Raw genomic sequence first — 21,083 nt, forward strand, 5'->3', positions numbered from 1 at the left:
CTGATCAAACCTTTCCAGCTCTTTCCAATTGTGATTCATCCTTTTCATATCTGCTTCTATTTCCCAATGTAATGTGTTCCTCGGCCCTCCTCTTTTCCGTTTCTCTTCAGGATTCCAAGTCGGGGCTTGCCTCGTGATGCAGTTTGATGATCTGCGTAATGTATGTACAATCCATCTCCATCTTCTTTTCCTAATTTCCTCTTCAGTTGGAAGCTGGTTTGTCCTCTCCTACAGGAGGCTGTTACTGGTGGTATCCGGCCAATGAATGTTGAGTATCTTGCGTAGACAACTGTTTATAAATACTTGTACCTTCTTGATGATGGTTGTGGTAACTCTCTAAGTTTCAGCTCCGTACATTAGAACTGTCTTGACGTTCGTATTGAAGATTCTAACTTTGATAATGGTTGAAAGTTGTAAAAAGTAATACTCTACGTGTTGTGCTAAAGCTATTGAATGTGTATATACCATTATGGCAAACATTATTGCATTTATAGCAGTGTGTCAATTAGTAGTTGACAAATGAAAAACAGATTGTATAATTGAAGGTTAGACAAAACCAGTTTCACATCCAAATCACCTGACTAAATTCATTTATTTCAGCCCAAATATTTGAAGATAAATATTTACTTTAAGCAGCTTATTTTATAAAAGGTAGCTATTTTCTCTAAATTCAATTACGTTTTAATGAATATTTTATCGTTGTTCAACTTTAAAGAACCATAAACATTGCGTTAGTTAACAACTGACAACTGAATTCTAGAATTCGACGTACAAATCTGGTGACAGACAGATATTAGTTAGTGGGAATATTTTGTAACGTTGTTCATTTAAAAGATAGCTCGATCATACTTAACTTTCCTTCATTATAAACTTATTCTTTTCCAGATTCATATCGCATGAAATCTTACTCTCCTCAGTTTATTACATTACATGTTTTATTCATATTATTACTATAATTATCTGATTCCTGAATACCGTCGATGTATTTAGAAATAATCATATTGTAATGTTCTCCTATGTAGTTATGTCTTTGATCTTTGGTTTTCTATTCATTTAGCATTTCGTGCTTATTTCATGATTTGGTTAGTTTAATTTACTTGTCACACTTTAAATGATCTCCAAGGTTCTTGCTGATTGTGAAAATGTGTACTAACAAACGAACAAACTTGACATCACACATATTATTTGATACAGAAAATGAGATCATTACAAGCAATGGTATATATGTAAGATTTTTAGTGTATGAAGTTAATGCTGCACTGATGACTAATAATATTTTTAACAATAAAGTTTCCTTGTTGTATTTTAGATAATCATCAATGATCTTAATGATAATGAACCAGTTTTCTCGACCAATAATTATACTTTTCATTTACAAGAAAATCAAGCACGTAGTACAATAGTAGGTCAAGTTAATGCGACAGATATTGATTCATCTGCGTATGGTCCATTGGAATATAGCTTTGCTAATGATCCAGATTCAGTTAATTTTACAATTGATAAAATTACTGGTATTATTAGAAATCGTCAACCACTGGATCGTGAAGAAAAATCTCAATATATATTTCGTGTTTTAGTTAAGGACACGAAAATTAAATCGTCAGAATTTAGTAGTATAAATAAGCTCAACTCAAGGAGTATACAGTATACTGGTACATCAACAGTTACGGTGATTGTTGATGATGTCAACGATAATTGGCCAGTATTTATTAGCCCCAATTCTACAGCAAACACTCTGGCCATCGCTTTAGATCAAAAGACAACCGGTTACAAACTAGCTTATATTCAAGCTGAAGATAAAGATGAAGGGAATAATGGTTTAATTACTTACAATATTTTAACTGGAAATAATTATGGATTGTTTGGACTAGATTCGACAAGCGGATTGCTCTATTTATCAAATCCTTTCAGTGATAACAATAAACTTAACGATCATAGCAATGAATTATATGATTCATCAAATACCTCTAATTTACCAACAAAGGATGAATTTGATAGTCTTCTGCACAAATCCAGTATGCATATACTTACATTAGAGGCATGTGACCAAGGTAAAGATCCAAAACCACGATGTACATTATATAACAATTTAAAAATCATGATACAAAATAATAAAGAAAAAGATATACACAATTTAGAAAGTAAACAGTCTCAATATCATTCACCGAATCAATTCATAAATGCTCCAGGATTAACATCAGCCGAAACAATAGTATCTTCAGCATTCAAACAAAATCACCCTAGTCATATTCAAAACAATTTTAATCCTATTCAAGAATTCAGCAACGATAATCTCTATCAAAAAGGAACAGGTTTGACTTATGGAAATCTTTTGATGAGTAAACAAAATCACAGACTTAATAGTTATACAACCAATGACATAATGGTTACTTGTCTATCTATTATATTCGCCTTGGTTCTCATTGCGACTCTTATACTTGTTTGTTTGGTTCGCAGAAGAATAGTGTCGTTTAAAACTCAAACCAAGAAACCAGGTAAGTGACATATAATGTTAAAGATTTTGTTTAATTTTGTAATTTTAAATCTGCATTATTTTAGGTGTTATGTTCTGAGGGATTTGCCGGAGTTATAATTTATATAAAATTTTATTTAACTGCAATAGTTTAAATAACTTGAACTCACAATGGACCTGGTTTTTTAGTATTGTTTGTTCTGGTATAATTCGTTACTATTAGCGTATCTACTTTGGATAACATTTCGGGTTTTCAATGAATTTTGTTTGACTACCATAGTTCTCCACTTTATTAAAGAAGCAAAATTTTGGGTACAAAAGACCGATTCAGCGATATCTGTAGGCGGTTCTATTCATAATATCCAGCGCTGAATTTAAAGTCATAACTTTATCAGTAAGATATTTTGTGTGCCTTCTGAGGACATTTCACAATAACCTTAACTGTAGCCTGAGTTAAATTTGCATCATAAAAATTTGTATTGTTATTTGTGAAATATTTCTTGACATGACAATGCTTACTGTGATACAAAACACAGGATATGAAATTTTATCAAACCAAGAACATTAGTAGAGTACCTACTGTAAATGTGTTACCTACGTATACTTCACAGTTGACACATAGTCTAATTAAGGTTAAATATCTTGAAACACGTGTTGGACTCAGCGATGAAGCACATTCTATAAATTGATAACATTATTCATGGAGTGTAGTGAGCAAGAACTCAGGTGGGGAAAACCAATTTATTGTTTAGCACAAAATTACAGAGCTCTTTCGTAAAATTTGAAGACCATACCTTAAATACTTCATTTATAAACCCTCCATCAATTGTTTCAATCTTCATCGTCCCTTCACTACTATTGCAATTACTCTCGGTTCGCTTTCTCGTCGATTTGATCTTTCCAACTTTCTGTTGCCAGGCGTTCCGCTCTTGTCTGGTGTTACATACCTCCGCTTATGTCAACAGACATAAGTAGCATACACCACAGTAGTAATGAACTCAAATAAAAGATAATGAACCCCCCTAAGTCAAACATGTAAATATGTGTAAAAATAAGTTTTAAATTTGGTTTAATAGACTATATTACAAGATCCATCGATGGTTAATAGTCATAAAGGTGATTTGTCACAACGAACCTCGAGAATCTTCAAGCTGAAAATTTAGAAAGCTGAAGAGATGCTTATTCATGCCCTTTTTTACGGACGATTTGAAATATATAACTCAAGCATTTTGATATCTTACAACCTACACATATTTTTCATACATCTAAATTAAATGTATGCAAAATATCTTATGTACTTTTACAATTAAATTTGGTAAATAATACGTTCTGACTCCATTTGAAAAATGATATTTCCATAAAGAAATTTCAGTTGAATTGTATCAAGATATGAAAATACTCTTAAATACTTAAGTCTCCGTTGAATGCCGGCTCAGTGGTCTAATGGTTAAGTGCTCGCGTGCGAGGCTGATAGATCCTGGGTTTGAATCCCGCGGGGGCCGGGATCGTGGATGCGCACTGCTGAGGAGTCCCGCACTAGGACGAAACGGCCGTCCAGTGCTTCCAGGTTTTCCATAGTGGTCTAGCTTCAATTGACTCATGATTTCAGCTATATAAATTACTTAAGTCTCAGTTTATTTATCGAATTCCCTAAATTAATTTAACTTGAATAAATCAAGAGATATTCCTTTGAAGAAAAAAGTAACTTATAATAAAGCTGATTCTCCAAAATTTCATGTTTCAATATTACTAGGTAATTAGTTAAGTGAAGATGAAATTATTCAGTTATAAATCATAATTACTTTGATATACTCCCTACACTCACATAACTACAAATTATTTCCTTTCATTTAATACAGTTAAATATCTTATCTCTTAAGATAACAACAACCATATGAATATAAGTGAAAATCTTATCTAATATATTTTAACTATATTGCTTTTAGATAATTTCGTATACACAATGATTTTGTAAGAACGAAACTCTTTTAAAGGTTACTGTATGAGAAATTAATCTATTAGAAATAAAAATAAACAAATCGAACTAAAGTTAAATATACAAACGAATACTACTTTGTATGAATAGATATTCTTAATAAGATAGTGATATCAGAATTATTAATTCAGTGATTTCAATGAACAGTGGTAGGTTTCAGAACATTAATTGTAGCTAGTGCACGAGTGAATTATAATGTTATCACAGTTTAATAGCCCTGTAGATTAGGTTATGGCTTTTAAAATGCTGATTACCTTGTAGTGGCTTGACTACGAGATGATTTCTTAGACTTCGTTTATAAATTACCCTGATGACCGTTATTAAATAAATCTTAAAAGTGTATAAATTCAGAAGGTTTTTACAGAGCGTCAGCCACAGTTTAGTATTGGATAGCGCTGATAACAAAGTTACAAGCACATCAAGAGAATTTGAAGAAAAAAACTAATGCTCACGAGCAAGCGAGTACAGAGGCGGATTCAAAGTCAAATTGAATCGGAGCGAAGCAATTATTAAGATTCAAGCATACATATGTATATATTTGAGATACTAACATTTAAGCTAGAGAGAGATATGTGTGCAGTCTGTTACATGTTATCAAGCATATATGATCATACAGTCATGAGTTGTACAAAGAAATAGACTAATTGTTACTGTTCGAAAAAAACTATCTGTTAAATAAGCCTAACCTTACTTTTAAGGGAAGTTATCAAATAATGTTTAGATGGGGATTTATCAAGATTTTATAGGACAAATATTACATGATATAAATAATGATAGTTATGTTTAATATAATAAAGAGAGCCTGGCCTACTGTTCAAATCCCATGTAATGATATATGGAATACACCAGGTAAATAAGACAGAACAAGTGAAAGTACTATATAACTTTAAGTTCAAAATGTGAAACCCTGTTACATACTTTTTGTAAAAACTATTAAAACTCATTAATTCCTCAGCCTTGTACTTATTATTCAATTGTTACTTGAATAATATTTTTCTGATTAGCCTTTTTTTAGCAAGTTAGTTTTCTAGAGGATGGGGTCGCCAACATCATGTCTAACCCTCCTCATTTATCCGGACTTGGAACCGGCAGTAGCATTAGAAGGGTTTCATACGGAGTTATTATTCAAATGTAGGTTACCAATGAATTAACTACACATCTGTATAGAAAATCTTATAGAATTTTCAACATATAAAGCTAGCTAAATATCAATTCAAATCATTTTGTAGTACAATGAAAATACATGTTTTTTAAAAAAACCTGTAGTAAATAATTCACTCCAGGAAATAAAAGAAACTGCTGTATAACCTGAATCTATTCAATAACACTTTTTCAGTGCTTTTTTTTAATTTATCCATTACTTGTAAACTAATTTTCTATACCCATAGATCTTGCAGTTTGTGACATCATTAATGTAACCAAATTGAATAAAATACCATTTTTTAATTTTTTTTTTGTTTTCATTGAACAGTTGTTCAACTAAAATTTAAATAAAACATCTAATATCACACATTATTTGAATGAGTATAACTAAACAACATTTTTGTTTAAAATGGTATATATATATTTTCTCCTTTATCGAGTAACTATTTCAATTTATACATTTATATAAAGATTTAGAATCCTCTAAATTTCTTCTATAAATCTTCCATCTTTATTTGTACTAAAAACAAAACAACAAATAGAAATACCTACACCAAGAAGATTTACCCCAATAGCAACCTTTATTTCCCTTCTAGCCAGATACTTAAAAAATAAAAAAAATAAAAACACAATCTCTTTATCCAACTAAAATATCATCCTATTAAGAATTTTTACCTAAAGGCATTAAATCTGAGTAATGTAGTAATACAATACCGACATTAAATGAAACATTTATCAATATACATAACATATATTACAAATAATAATGATAATAACGCTCAATTTATATTTCCCCAGAGAACATAAAACATAGAACGATATATAAAATCCATCTAAACATTAATGGGCCTAATAGTATTAAGTGTCTGTAATAATAATAATAATAATAATAATTATTATTATTATTATTATTATTATTACTATTATTATTATTATTAAATAAGAGCATAATACACATACATAATGATAATTAGTTTGTTATCATTATCATTATAGTAATTGTATAAAACATTTACATACTTAGAGGTAAGAATAAAATTCCTATAGAAACACTTGAGAAAATACAAATGATAAGAATAATAGTTATATCATAATAAAAATGTATATTTATTAAGGATTTTAATGACGATCTATATATGGTGGTGTGTGTTCAAATGAAGTATTTACTATATTGTTCTCAGATTCTACTAAAACGTTTTGTAATTTTGTCTTGAATACTTTCGATTGTCCCCACTTGTGTTCCCGTTCACTACTATATATATATATATATATATATATATATATATATATATATATATATATATATATATATATAAATTATAAGTAGACAATAGCTAGTTTAAATTAATGTTATATATGCATTTAACTTTAAATAAAGTACAAGAAAATAATTTGTTAGTTATGCTTTTTGTTTATCAACTCAAATCAAACTATCAAGTTTAGTTTTTATACTTTACTATTTATTTATAATCTTACATAGTAATAAATTATTGAATATTTATCTGATTACATTGTGATTATTCAGTCAAAAGATTAAGGAAATTTTATTGTGATTATTAGATGAATGATATAAAACATTGTAGTTAACCGTTATTGGTTGAAAAGTGAGACTATAATTTATGTACGAGCCACTCAGCTGTGTTTCAGGGATTTCAAGTTTATGGCGCCAATTTCAGTATTTGGTGCTTACGTACGACCGGCTCACAGCGGATTTTACAGAAGACATTATAATTTGGTGGCTACAACAAATGAGAATACTAAGCAGTTCCTTTATTTGAGATTGTGGCAATCAAATGACTTGTAGACCCTGTGCAAACTACCGTGATGATGTTGTCTTTCGATGTAATATATATTGGAGGAAGAAGTTTGCTAGAAGAGGAACTTTTATCACTCTATCCAGATTGAGAACTGAATAATAAAGCACCAGTAACACTGGCCGCATCATTTGCAGATGTTACTGAAGCATCCCATGTTCAATGTTATGAGTATTGTAGAGATATATGGGCAGTGAAAATGACAAGCTTACATGAGTCATTTGGAGGAGTTTGGAGAATCGTTGAACTAAGCAGGACAATTATCAGAAAACGAAAACTCAACAGAGGGCGTAGTGTTAAAGAAGACTGGGTAAATAGCACCCCCATAAATATACCTCATTGATCCTTGGAATATTTGACAGGTCATCTCATCCTAAAACATTTATAATAAGTGTTTACTTCAGTAAGGGTTTACCATATGCTTGACAATTTATTTCCTGATAAGGTTATACTAAGTCTGGCAAAAAATTGTTTTAATTCATAAGTAGATCTTAGTAACAATATTGTATGTAACAAACGCAACTTTTGTAATTTGTCTAATGTTATACTTTTTCTATCGGTTAGGTATTTCACATAGTAAAAATGATTAATTGAATTATTTGTATCCATACTGAACATTGAAAGTGTCACCCTTTTCCTTTATTTATACTCTTTGCATACGAAATTATAAAATCTAATAATTCGATTACACTTGAGATTACATTTATAACGTACAGGTTTATTAACAACCACAATACTGTTTAGGCCACTTAAATACAGGCCAAGGGTTAATATTTCTAATTTATTTACTTTGTTACACATTAACTTGATGTATTAGGTCCTGCAGACAGTTAAAGCACTTACTAATCTTAGTAAAAGCAACATAAACAAACAAAGTTCCACTTAATAAACTTTCAAACAACTATCAATGGACTCAAATTAAAATTCTTAAGGAACTTTACTGATCATTAACTCCTGAGCTATGTAGTAAGAATGATATCGTTAGGTAATTTGATTTAGGAGCATTTTAAATCAATACATTACTTAAAATAGCAAAAATAACTGTCCCTCTCGATCATCTCTCTTTTTTCATAATATAAATTCTGTACAAACATTATCTTAGAATATTCAACCAAAATGTCCATTTTATAATACAAAATGGATAGTGATTAGCAATAGAATCTCAGGATGCATTTTCTATTCCATTTGGGAATCGTCAACTGGATATATCTGTATTTCAGAGTTGATGACAAATCCGAGTCTCGAACCCAGTACTTTTCGCTTCAAACGCCAATACGTCATCCACTGAGTTATGTAATATGGTGATGTTTCGTTCATTTATAATGATCGTTTAAATCTTCCCATTTATGATAGGGACCACAAATGACCAGTCTTTTTTGGTATATTTACATTCTGAGCGAATTGCCTTGATATTACCACTATATCACAAGCGTTTATATGCAAATGTGATTAATGACTAGTAGTGAAATCCATGACTTGCACTTCGTTCTTTTTGGCACTCGTCAGGCCTATTCCACTGTTAATAACCATCCAGCTCTGAGACCAAACGTTTTCGACGTACTGGCGATATTAAGGCTATCCGCTCTGAACGCATATATGCCAAAAGAAACTGGTCATTTAAGGTCCCAAATATTATTGTGAAAATTTAAATAACCAATACAAATGGGTTAAAACATTTATTTGTTTCAATAGTTCGGACTATTTATCAATTGAATCTAGACCACCATGAGAATCCTGGAAGCACTGGACAGCCGTTTTGTTCTATTGTGGGACTCCTTAGCAGTGTTTATCCACGATCCCACCTCGCGGGATTCAGACACAGGACCTATCAGTCTCGTGGGTGCGCACTGCCTAACAGTCCCATAGTAGGACAAAACGACCGTCCAGTGATTCCAGATTTTCATGGTAGTCTACTAAGTAAGTAATGATAATCACCCACAGACTTACGAATAATTGAATTTACTGTAAATTAAGTTTGTTTACGTTAATCTCCCTTTATTATTATTATTATTCTCAGTAAACCATTCAAGCGTTAAATGAAATCCTGAAGGATTTAGAGGAATACTGTCTTATATTCTGTCATAAGTTTACTAATGGTAAATTTCACAACAGTCATCATTGTATCGAGAGTATAATAAAAGCAACAACAACAACAACAACAACAATATATATACATATATTATGAATAATTTTTTGCCATGTTATTATTGGATTGTTCAATTATAGTTTGTTTATTTAACTTGACAAGTAAGAAAAAATAGTAGATAGTGACTAAATGTAATTAGATTCAGTTATACTTGGTAGAATAGGAGAAACATTTTCTGCATATATATATATATATATGAAGTTAGTTGTGTTTGAATAAAAGAAAGAAATAATAGAGAAATCTGTTTTGATAGTAATTGTTATTATGATTAAATGTACAACTAAGTTTTGAATGTGATAATTGAATTTCTGAATTCAATCTTCAATACAAGTTTCAATTGAAAGTATAGATCTATAGAATCAATCAACTAGAAAACATGAAAGGAAACAGATTGATAAATTTGATTAATTATCTTACTAATTATTTGTACATTAAATAAAATTTAATTCATTAACAATATGCTGATTGATCTATTACTTAAATCAATATGGAAGTGAAAACTAGGTCAGGATTAGAAGTTTTGTGTTCTCAAATTTTCAATGGTTTTATATCAATTATTTGATAGGTCGTGGGCTCGAATTTCATGGAGGGCGGGATAATGGATGCACACTTCTAAGGATAAAACGGCCGTCCAGTGCTTCCAGGTTTTCCATGGTGGTCTAGCTTCAATTGACTGATGATTTCAACTGTTGAAATTACTAAAATCTTCACAAAACCCCTTCTGATAATTAACTTTCTGCCACAAATAATATTGTTTCTTGTTCTATTCTTATTCAAAGGTAAATTTAACAGATTACTCTGACTTACATGATAAAAACAAGTATGAAGATATAAATTTTTGTATTGCTTCCTTACAAGTATAAAAATAGTTCATATAAATTTGTTAAAGATGAAAATCCATAAGTTAAGCTAATACTTATATTCACTAGTTTCCTTTATTTCAAATTGGCATATATATATAGTTTTCAGTCTTTTCTAAATCATACAAACTGTAGATACCTAAGAAAACAAAACAAATCTGTTTCTATCACAGTTTTATTTATCACTATGATTGAATTAGTCGGAAATTTTCACCCATAGTAAGTGGAGTTTCACATTATATTAGAACTATGCTTCATTAACAAACTATTTGGTATAAATTAGATGGTGGTTGGAGGTAGTCGACAGGAAACCCTGGACCCGGGTTCCGTGCTACAAGGCACTCGTCAGCAAGGTGTACCAGTAATCTTGAGGGATTCCTGGCGGATTCGATCCCGTATCACCCAGCTTCACAGTCAGAGACGTTACCACTGAGCTATCCGGGCCGCAACCGACCTCCTGTAAAACTGAGATGTAATCACAATTGATTGATCACTGGGTGGTGATCAATGTAGTGTGTATTAAGTCCTTATTTAGTGCAGATCGAATGCTATCGACTAAGTTGCAATGTGGCCACTAGTCTAGATGACTCGACACTGCGTGCACTATATATTGAGATTAGATTACAGGTACACCTTGCTGACGAGTGCCAAGTAGCACGAAACCCGGGTCCAGAGTTTCATGTCGACTACCTCAAACCACCATCTAATCTCAATATTTAGTGCCCGCGGTGTCGAGTCACCTAGACTAGTGGCCACATTGCAACTTGGTCGATAGCATTCGATCTGCACTAACTAAGGACTTGGCACACATTACATTGATCACCACCCAGTGATCAATCAGTTGTGATAATTGGTAAAAAATATGTATTCTTTGAGTTTTAAATGCCGCGATAATAATGATACTAATAAGTTTACGAATTGGCTTTTATGAATATTCTATTTTGATATGTTTTTATTGAAACAAATAATACTGATAACTTTCTTATTGTTTAAAAACAATACTGACTGAACATAAATGATCAACAACTGCTCTCTCAAGAGAATACTTGAAACTGGATAGTGATTTGATAAGGTGTCTACATGCAAATATATAACATGAAATAATAATGCTTTACTTCATTTTTTTCACAAATAATGGTAAAGTATAAAGCGATAGAATATTAGCAAATCACTTTGTTACATTCATCTCATCTATTTCTTTATTTTCAAATACTTATTGACACCTTATGATCATATTTATTACTATATGCTAGTGTCTAACATCTACTTTGAAACTGTTATTTGAGATGGGCTAAAGTGGTAAATGATCAGTGTTATAACATTAATTAATAAGCAGAGATAGATAGTGGCTAGTAGGGAAATCCAGAATGCGTCAGTTGGATGTACCTGTATTTTAGCGTCGATGTTCACTCTGGGACTCAAAACTAGTACCGTTCGCTTCAAATGCCATCGCGTTACCCACTTAGCTATTGAGTTTTGATAGCAATCAATAGAAAGATTCAAGTAAACATCACCAAGTGCATTAGTTGATAAGTATTAATTTTATTAATATTATCTTTTTGTGATTGGAAATAACTTGAAAACTCATTAAACTCCATGTACTGTTAAGAACTATTTGGTATTGAAATAATTTGGCAAATATTATGACTAAATCAAACTAATCTACTGTTGAGGATAATGTCCTCAATATCTGACTCCAAATAATAATATCCCGTAACTGAGTATTTTAGGTAGGCTTAATCTCCTAGTAGAATTGCGAATTTACTCGAGATTATTGAGAAGCCTGAACACCAGTTATAGAGATAGTTTATTGTTAATGATTAATAAAAATCCACAAGCGTACGGTGAGCAAGCACACGATGAAACAGAGAGAGTGTGAGTCTGTTAAAAATCCATATATATTTGAGAGTTAATCGGGTGTGGATAGATTATCGATTATCTGCACATTGAAACCAATAGGAAAATAGCTTAAGAGTTGATGTACAGACATACATTCGATCATACACACCGAAATTAACATAGTGGATTGAGTCTGAGTTACAATGACTAGATAAATAATACAATAGTGAAATGGGCTTGCCACACTACTAATTCTACAAAAACAAAATAGTATTTCAAATAACAAGTGTTGAACTTATCAATGTATGCATGTACTATAGCAATGTATATGAATATTTGTGGTCAGTTATAAGTTAGATCGAGTTTTTCTGTTTCTTAATTCATTTTTATTCATTTCCGGTTAATCAAAAAAAGCTCAATTCATTTCTTCACTTCCTGTGTATCTGAACAAAAGAAGATATCTATCGTACATTAGTAACAATTAATGGTTCATTTTATTATTATTTATAATATATATATGGTCATATAGTGTTATTCATATGCATGTAGGTAAGTTTAATGACATAAACCATGATGTTAACTAACGTGAATACCGACTATTACTACTTTGCACTTAAACAGTTAAGCTAAGTATTCGTACAGGCAAAATACTAAGCAATAAAGTCTTATGAATGCTTTATGTACAAATAATTAGTCTAAAGATTCTTTTCACCTACCGACATCTATCAAGTGTTACACTAAAATGAATTTAAATGATTATGATTTAGTTATCTTCAATATATTTATAATTGCTGTGTCAAAATAAGAAAGAAAATGGAATGCAGTTTACATTTTGATCATTAAGAAAGTCGGTGTAAAATAACTTGATTACTACATGTGACAAATAAACGTAACTAATAGTATCTATCAACATATAAATCATGATTGTTCAAGACTCAACAAAAAATTTATTCATCATTCAGTCAAGAACATGAATAAGCCTTAGTATACATTTTATTGTTTGTAACTAATGATGATCATGCTTATAAAACTACTATCTAACAATGACAATCTTCACCTAGTCTGAGAACAGAACAAGACTCTATGATCAAAGACCAATAAGCTAGCTATTCTGATGCGTCCCAGCCCCGCTAACTAAAGAGAGAAGTCCAAGTTCAAAATGGGGAAATATTCCGCAAGCAGCCAGAAGTACGAACAATAACAACAGGCACAAATCAAACGTATATATACAGCATAAAATTGTCATTGGGAAGCGTTACAAAATAGCATACTAAAAGATACAACGAAGCAATAGAGTTTAAGATTCTCTCAAATGGGAAGTACTACATGAAGGTAAAAATAAGCGCTTTTGGCGCAAAAACAAGAAATTCAGATTTTAAAAATAAAATTACAAAAATGAGGTATTTACCAAGTAAATTCTGGGAATCTAACATCTCCAAATATATTTTCCTTTCATACAAACTACAATTCACTTATCACAGTTTAGATGGATACGAATTGAGAATCATATACACTCTAAAGATATGAATTTGATGACTATTTTAACTTGATTCAATCGAACAAATGTTGAAATTCTTAAACAGTATGAAAGTTTAATTCATCTTATTTCATATAATTGAATGTGTTTATGAATCATCTCTTCGAAGAACACAGAATTCAAACAACAACAACAACAAAAGTCAGTAACGTGAAGGTTTGTTTTAAAATTGTTAACCTTCATTTTTTCAACAACAAAAAAAATAGTTCTTCTATTTGACATTTATTCTCCATTTGTAGTATGAATTATCTAGTTTCTCTCATAATGATATAAATAGTTTGTCTTTCTGACGTCTTATTTATCTTACATATATATCTGTTTCTACAGTACAAATAGATAAAAATAGTAAATTTACATGTAATTTAGGTTTGCCGTTTTCTTTTTTGGTTAGAAAGAGACTGACTTCCAGGGTACTTCTAAAATAATGAATTCTCTTATTGGTTTTGTTTTTCTATGGCAGAATAATGATAAAAATTAATTGTGTTTTTTTCCTATCTTCATTATTTTCAACGTAAAAGTCCACTGTTTTAGAAATGAATTGGTTACAATTCAATACTTATATTTTAGAACAAAGAATAGAACGTATTTTTTATCTAATGGCACTTATTATTATTATCTTGATATTCATTATCATAGTAAATTAATGATTAACTGATGGTATTTAATTTAACCTACCCAGGGTATAAAAAAGATCTTTCTAGGCATGGGTTTCCTCTTTACCACTATTTTTTTCTTTGCTCTTTAGTTAAACACGGTAAATGTATGTAAACATGTGTGTATATTTTCGGATATCATCTATTTAATATGGAATAAGCCAACAAATTTACTTTGAACTAACTACTGTCAATTGTGAAACAGTATCGTTTTCTCGGTTTTCATTCAACCATGATTTTTTTTTTCATTCATTCATTCAGTCATTATGATTATGGTTTGTAAGGATGATGTAGAAGGTAAATATTCACACACACACGCACACACATACACACATACACTCATATGAAAAGAAAGAGTATTATCAAAGATGTACATTATGAGAAAAAAAAGAATAATATTTTCCTATCGTCAACATAAGTACATTAACTCAATGTTAACAACAAACAAAAAAACAGTTGTCTTCACAAATAAAATGAATCATAATTTTATTCTAAACAAATGTGTATTGCTAATAGAATTCGATTGAAAGTGATAAATTGTAAACAATACCATTGAATATGAATATATAATTGGTGAATATATAAGTCACATGAGATATAATACAATCAAGTCTTGATAATGTTTCATTCTTTAGTGTCTTTAGAGAATTTACATTTTGCAATTACTTTGTTGTTATTGTTGTTGAAATGAATTTTATTCATTTATATTAGTCGCAAAAATTATGTAACCACTTTACAGATAATAAATACAGCTTATTTACCTTCTAGTGAGAAGCCGTTACCAGTGGAGTTCAACCAGGTATGTTGTGAGATATCAACTCACTGAAGACAATGGTGTACAGTGTCGCAACTTCGTGGATTGATTGAAGTTAGACATCAACACCGTTGGATGCCGGTACAGTGGTCTAGTTGGTTAAACGCCTGGCACGAGAGTGATAGGTCCTAGGTTTGAATTTCTCAGGGGGGAGCGGGATCGTGGATGCGCACTGCTTAGGAGTCCCACACTAGGACGAAACGGCCGTCCAGTGCTTCCAGGTTTTCCATGGTGGTCCAGCTTCAATTGACTCATGATTTCAATCATTAATTTTAGTTGCAAAAATTGTGTAATCACTTTACAGATAATAAATGTAGCTTATTTACCTTCTTATAAATTCGGGTAAAACAAGAACATAACTTAAGGTAGAATAATAAGATTTTCATCGGTTGTTTATGAATGTAATATTACCAATAGCGTTTTATAACAGAATATCTATCTTAACGAAGCACAGAATTCTCAACTATATCAGTTCCTGTAGAGTAAGCTATAGAACTCAGTATTTAAGAACTAAAATTAAATGTGTTTCGGAACTGTATCAAAATAACGTTTCGATAAGTTACCAATTTCTCTGAAAAGGTCTATATAGGGACAGATTTTCATTAAACTTTATTGAAAATTATCTGACTATTTTAAAAAGTTTCACATGTTTAACTATCCACCTCTAAAGGATGTCACCCTTAATTAAATGATTCGCTTTCTTATGTTATTATCAATTATATTTAACAATTCACATGTACATGAATTCATAAAGAGAAGAAGGAAAAATATATTTGGACAAAAAGATTGTAAATCAAATATCAAAAAAAGGTTTTCAACATTACATTTGTACATTATATAATAAGCAGCAAATAAACTATCAGTATTTGAGATCGTGGAGAAGATTTGTAGCTCAAGTGGATGATTTTGCTGATGATTTCGTTCAGAAGAACGATGAAAGCTTCACGACTAAACCATCCAACTCAGAGAATAAAACTCCATCAAAAACTGTCAGTATACTTAAAGTTATTCTTGATAAATAATTAGCAGAAAAATGTACTTTTAGTGCATCGAAATAAAACATTTGGAATTAAAAATGATCAATGTTAAACTGTCAGTATCATAGTAACTTGACTTTAGTGCCCTGTTTATTTTATATCACTTTTAGTTATTTATTATCTGATCTACCTTTAAAATAACCTTGGATCCATTATCCAGTTTTTCAATCTATGTAGATTCTTTTCACAACTGTTATATATGATAAGGTAAATGTGAAATTTTCAGATATGCTTAATGAAACCTTAATGAGATAGAAAAATCACAGAGTAGTTTTTTTGGATATTCTGTACAATAAGCTACATATGAGTGACATTATACAAGATAAAAAGCTAAACTAGGCACGTTTATCCACTAACAATGGTTTTAGTTGTTTGCCAAATAATCCTACGAGTATCAAGACCTGACTTCTGTCTGCAAAATATTTTATTTCTATACATACTTATAGTCAATTTATAAATCTCAGAAAAAAATATTTGGTTGATTTATTTCATCTGGCTGTCGTACCATGAAAGACAATTGTCCACGAAACTATTTATAGCCCCTAATATGATGGGATTAAAAAGCAAAACTACATTCTTTTAATCATTAGGATTGCTGTTCAACACCACATTCGTTTGTTTAACGCAATGTGACAATTACTCATAATGGCATTTGTTTTTGTTTTTCCAGTATGATAATTAATTCGTTATAACATTAATTTGAGTGTCATGTTTATTCAAGATACGATGTTCTTGTATTAAACATGAACCATGCACAGCATGACACGCAGCATATGATTTGTTATAACTCAAAGTAATTTTTAATATGTGTGATTTCATCCTAATTGATAATCAAATGGGTTTACAATCAATGTATAAACGAGTGTATTTTCGTCTAGGATCGTCTTTGTGTTTTGGGTTTCATAAATCTTCACTTACATCAGCCTTGTTGTTCATACTTCGCGTTGTAGGAATTGCAGTGGTTCCTCGTTTTTACAAGTATAAGTTATAAGCGATCCTGACATAATAATAAGTGACAACCGATCATAACACCCCCAATAGAATAAAGCAATTTGTTAGGCAAATGTACTACTTCTACTACCATGCAAACCTACGATCAGAGATTAACTGATAATGATATTTTAAAATTTTTCTGTTATTTAATCGATCACTTTTACAGCACATTCATTTGATTTGAAAGTCTAAGTGTAATGTAATGGCAACTTTTAAAGGGTAATACTTATGTCCATTGCAGAAAGTGAACTTAATACTAAATAAAAATGTGTTTATTGAAGTCAATGTTCTTTTTCTAGACAATATTAACAAATACCTTAATAATAACCAGTGAATTAAACCGGAAAAATGGTTGACTCAGCATATTAAACTATTTAAATATTCACTAGAATTGATTTCGATAAAAGTTTGGACGCTTGAAATAAATTATCCGAATAAATCACATAAAAATACTAAACCTTGATGATAATACTATCTCGGTATTGGTTGTAGAAGCTTCCATCACCTTAACATTACAAATCTATTATTGTCACTTTTTTGTTACATTGTAGAAATTAGTTTAGTGTTAGTATGCATGATGATAATACCATATCACAAATGAATTGAAGTCAATAATTTGAGCTTGATAGTCTTAAAGCAACACAATTTCTGAGAGATTATAAAACCGTCGGCACAGAATAGCAGCTTAGTGATGTTTAGATTTCAATTGTTCCTCAGTTGATAATATTCTATGACTCAATAACTTATCTTCATATTTTATATTTGCTACAAACAGGACAGTACATCTGACTAGCCTTATGGACAAAATTAGTAATTTTAAGCAATCCTCATTTCTACTTGATTCTATTTTATTTACTGAGTTATGAAGCCCTCGGCCTAGGATGTAAATTATTGTTTCTTTTAAATAAAATACATTTTAACTGACAAATCAAAATAAAGAAATGGATTTATCATGAAATGATGTTGACAAATACCGTTGTCTTAGTACCATTTACTTCAATTCATTCGTATTCGACTTATATCATGTGAGACCATAAAGAAAGGCTCAAATTCATAGTTAAAGTGTATAACACAGAATAAACATAAAGCTAAGGAATTATTAGTATTAATGAGTAATTTGGGAGAAAAATAACTGGAAAATATTAACCAGAAAAATACATTCTGAAAACTACTTTAAAACAATACGCTTTTTACCATTATTCAACTTGCATCTGTGTTTTATTAATGTAGGACATTATATAAATAATTATGAAATATCATGGAATTTTATCTTAATGTAATTTTTTCTCTCAGTATCAAACAGGTATAGTTTGCAGGATCAGGCTCAAATGAACAGACTGTTGATGGTATTTTATGATTTAAATATTTTTATCTAACAGTAAACTTTATAATCCACTAGGTATTGTTTTACTTGAATCTTCCCATTGATGCTTAAGACTGTGATTGATCAGTCTCTTATTGGTATACGTGCATAAGTGAATTAAACTTCACATCATTGCACAAGGAAGTGGCTATCAGGATTCAGTAGCTAAGTGGATAATGCGTTGGTGTTTGAAGCGAACGGTATTAGATTCGAGTCCCTGAGTGAACATCGACTCTGAGATGCAGGTACATCCAGCTGATGAGTCTCAACTAGGACGAAACGTGCGTTCTGGATTCCACTACTAGCCACTATCCATCTTTGCTAATAAACGTTCTAGTTATAACCACATATAATAGGATTCATTGTTAATAACAAAAAGATTTCACATTCAAAACATCTTGCATTCTGATTGTAATATTGTTGTAATTTAGGATTAGTTGCAAGTATTTCTTTTTATTAAATGTGTTTATTGTTGGCAGATGATTTTATTTGAATCATAACAGAGCAAAACTTTCATAATGTTTCAACGTATATCATAATCGGTGTTTTATTTAACTTTTAAACTTCAATCACCGAAATTATTTTATCACTTCAATGTTCCTAAAATATCGTTTGTGATAAGCATCTCTTGTGGTGTGTGCTACTTATATTGACATAAGTAGTATATGATGATAGTCGTGAACAGAATGTCTGGCAGCAGAGAGACAAGAGGATCGGATAGTTAAGAATGGAACAGGATGCAATTTGTATGAACATGCAAGAACAATGAAGTCTGGGTCATTTTGAGATAATTGGTGGACATTTTGCAAATTGAGCATTTACTTTATGATTGTTAGATTTTATTAAAAAGTCCTGTAATTTTGAGTTAAATACATTCGATTGTTCCCTACTGGTGTTCGTGTTCACTACACTCTGATTAAAGAAATACGGGATCACTGATGAACAGTACTGAGATGTCTAATAATAATATGGTATGAATCTCATGTAATATCAAATCTACAGTGGTTTTCGATATGTACCAAACAGATTTTGAAGAGAAATCTTGTTTTGAGATTTTTCACCTACCTTTTAGTTGACTAAAGATGATATAAATTGAAAGTAAGCGGTCATTTTCATCATTTTAAAATAAAAGCTGGTACAACCTACTACTGAGGGTGTTAGAAAACTAAACCTATGAGCATATGGGATGTTTGGTTGAAGATACTCAAAGGTCATAAATAGACTTATATTTACAAATAATGTACTATTTTTAGAATGGGGATTTGTGGAGATTGTAGTACTTCCAACATTTGAATTCATGAGTTAATTAAAGCTAGACCACCATGAAATACCTGGAAGCGCTAGACGTCCGTTTCGTCCTAGTATGGAACTCTTTAGCGGTGCGCATCCACGATTATATTACAATCTGTTGAAAAACAGTTTTGATTATCAAGAAATCTCTGGGAAAAGGTGAGCAAACTGAATGTTTCTGTTAATATCACCTTGAAAACATCTAAATGACTTGAAATTTATGTCACATTTATCCCAAAGAAAACAAATAAACACTGATGATGCTGAATACATTTTTCAAACTCTCTGTAAAAAAAAGAAAGATTTATCAAACTTTCTAATAAGGCATAAATTAATTTCTTATCAAACATAATGTAGCAATAAACATTCATAAACTGACAGTTCTTGGTAGATTTATTGTTATCAAAACTCATTAGAGATCATACTATAAAACACTGTTATAATCTGTACTATTCATTAGTAAAAAGTGTTTATTTTACATTGTAAGAAAGTTTTGTCTTTATCATTACTATGTTGTATGAAATTCTGTTTTATTAGTAGTTATTATGAAAGTATCTCAGTTTTTATATAAATTAATATCTTTGTAATGTTGTTAGATTTTCTGACGTTTCGTGACTCAAGTTAGGTCGCTTCTTCAAAGAATAGATAACCAAATCAAAACTCATGTTTAAATAGTTAAAAGAAATAACACAAGAATGTTATGTGCGATCGATTCTCTAAAGAAGTGGCTTACACTGAGTCATAAAACGTCAGGAAATATAATTTTTCTACCCATTGGGATATCATAAATATATTAATTTACTTATATCAATCTACCCAATGCTCAAATGAAACCTTAGTAATGATACCTATCTCAGTTTTTATTAGGTTGATTTAAATTTGACTAGGAAACTATTCTTTTTTATCTTCTTTCTTTATTTGAGATTACTACAATTTATCCGTTCAATCTATGTAAATAGAGATACTTAGTAACATAAAGAAACCTTCAGTTAATATCAAACTTCTGACTGGACAAAATGATCTAAAACGAATTTATCTCTTAATTATTAAATTCATGAATTTATTGTTTTCATCAGTATATCCCAGCATTTATTTGATTGACATTATAAGTTTTAGGATCATGGA

General features: G+C 30.5%; 1 protein-coding gene across 1 annotated transcript in view; it reads left to right on the plus strand.

Annotated features, from left to right (window-relative positions):
* The window catches only part of FAT4_1 (Protocadherin Fat 4), an 82,741-nt gene that overhangs the window by 45,706 nt on the left and 15,952 nt on the right, over positions 1-21,083 (plus strand). The window contains exon 5 of the mRNA XM_051215767.1: positions 1,310-2,495. Within this exon, the coding sequence (XP_051066303.1) occupies positions 1,310-2,495 (1,186 nt within the window). The remainder of the gene's footprint in view (positions 1-1,309; positions 2,496-21,083) is intronic.

The sequence above is a fragment of the Schistosoma haematobium genome, chromosome 4, assembly GCF_000699445.3.
Source record: "Schistosoma haematobium chromosome 4, whole genome shotgun sequence".
Lineage (NCBI taxonomy): Eukaryota > Metazoa > Platyhelminthes > Trematoda > Strigeidida > Schistosomatidae > Schistosoma > Schistosoma haematobium.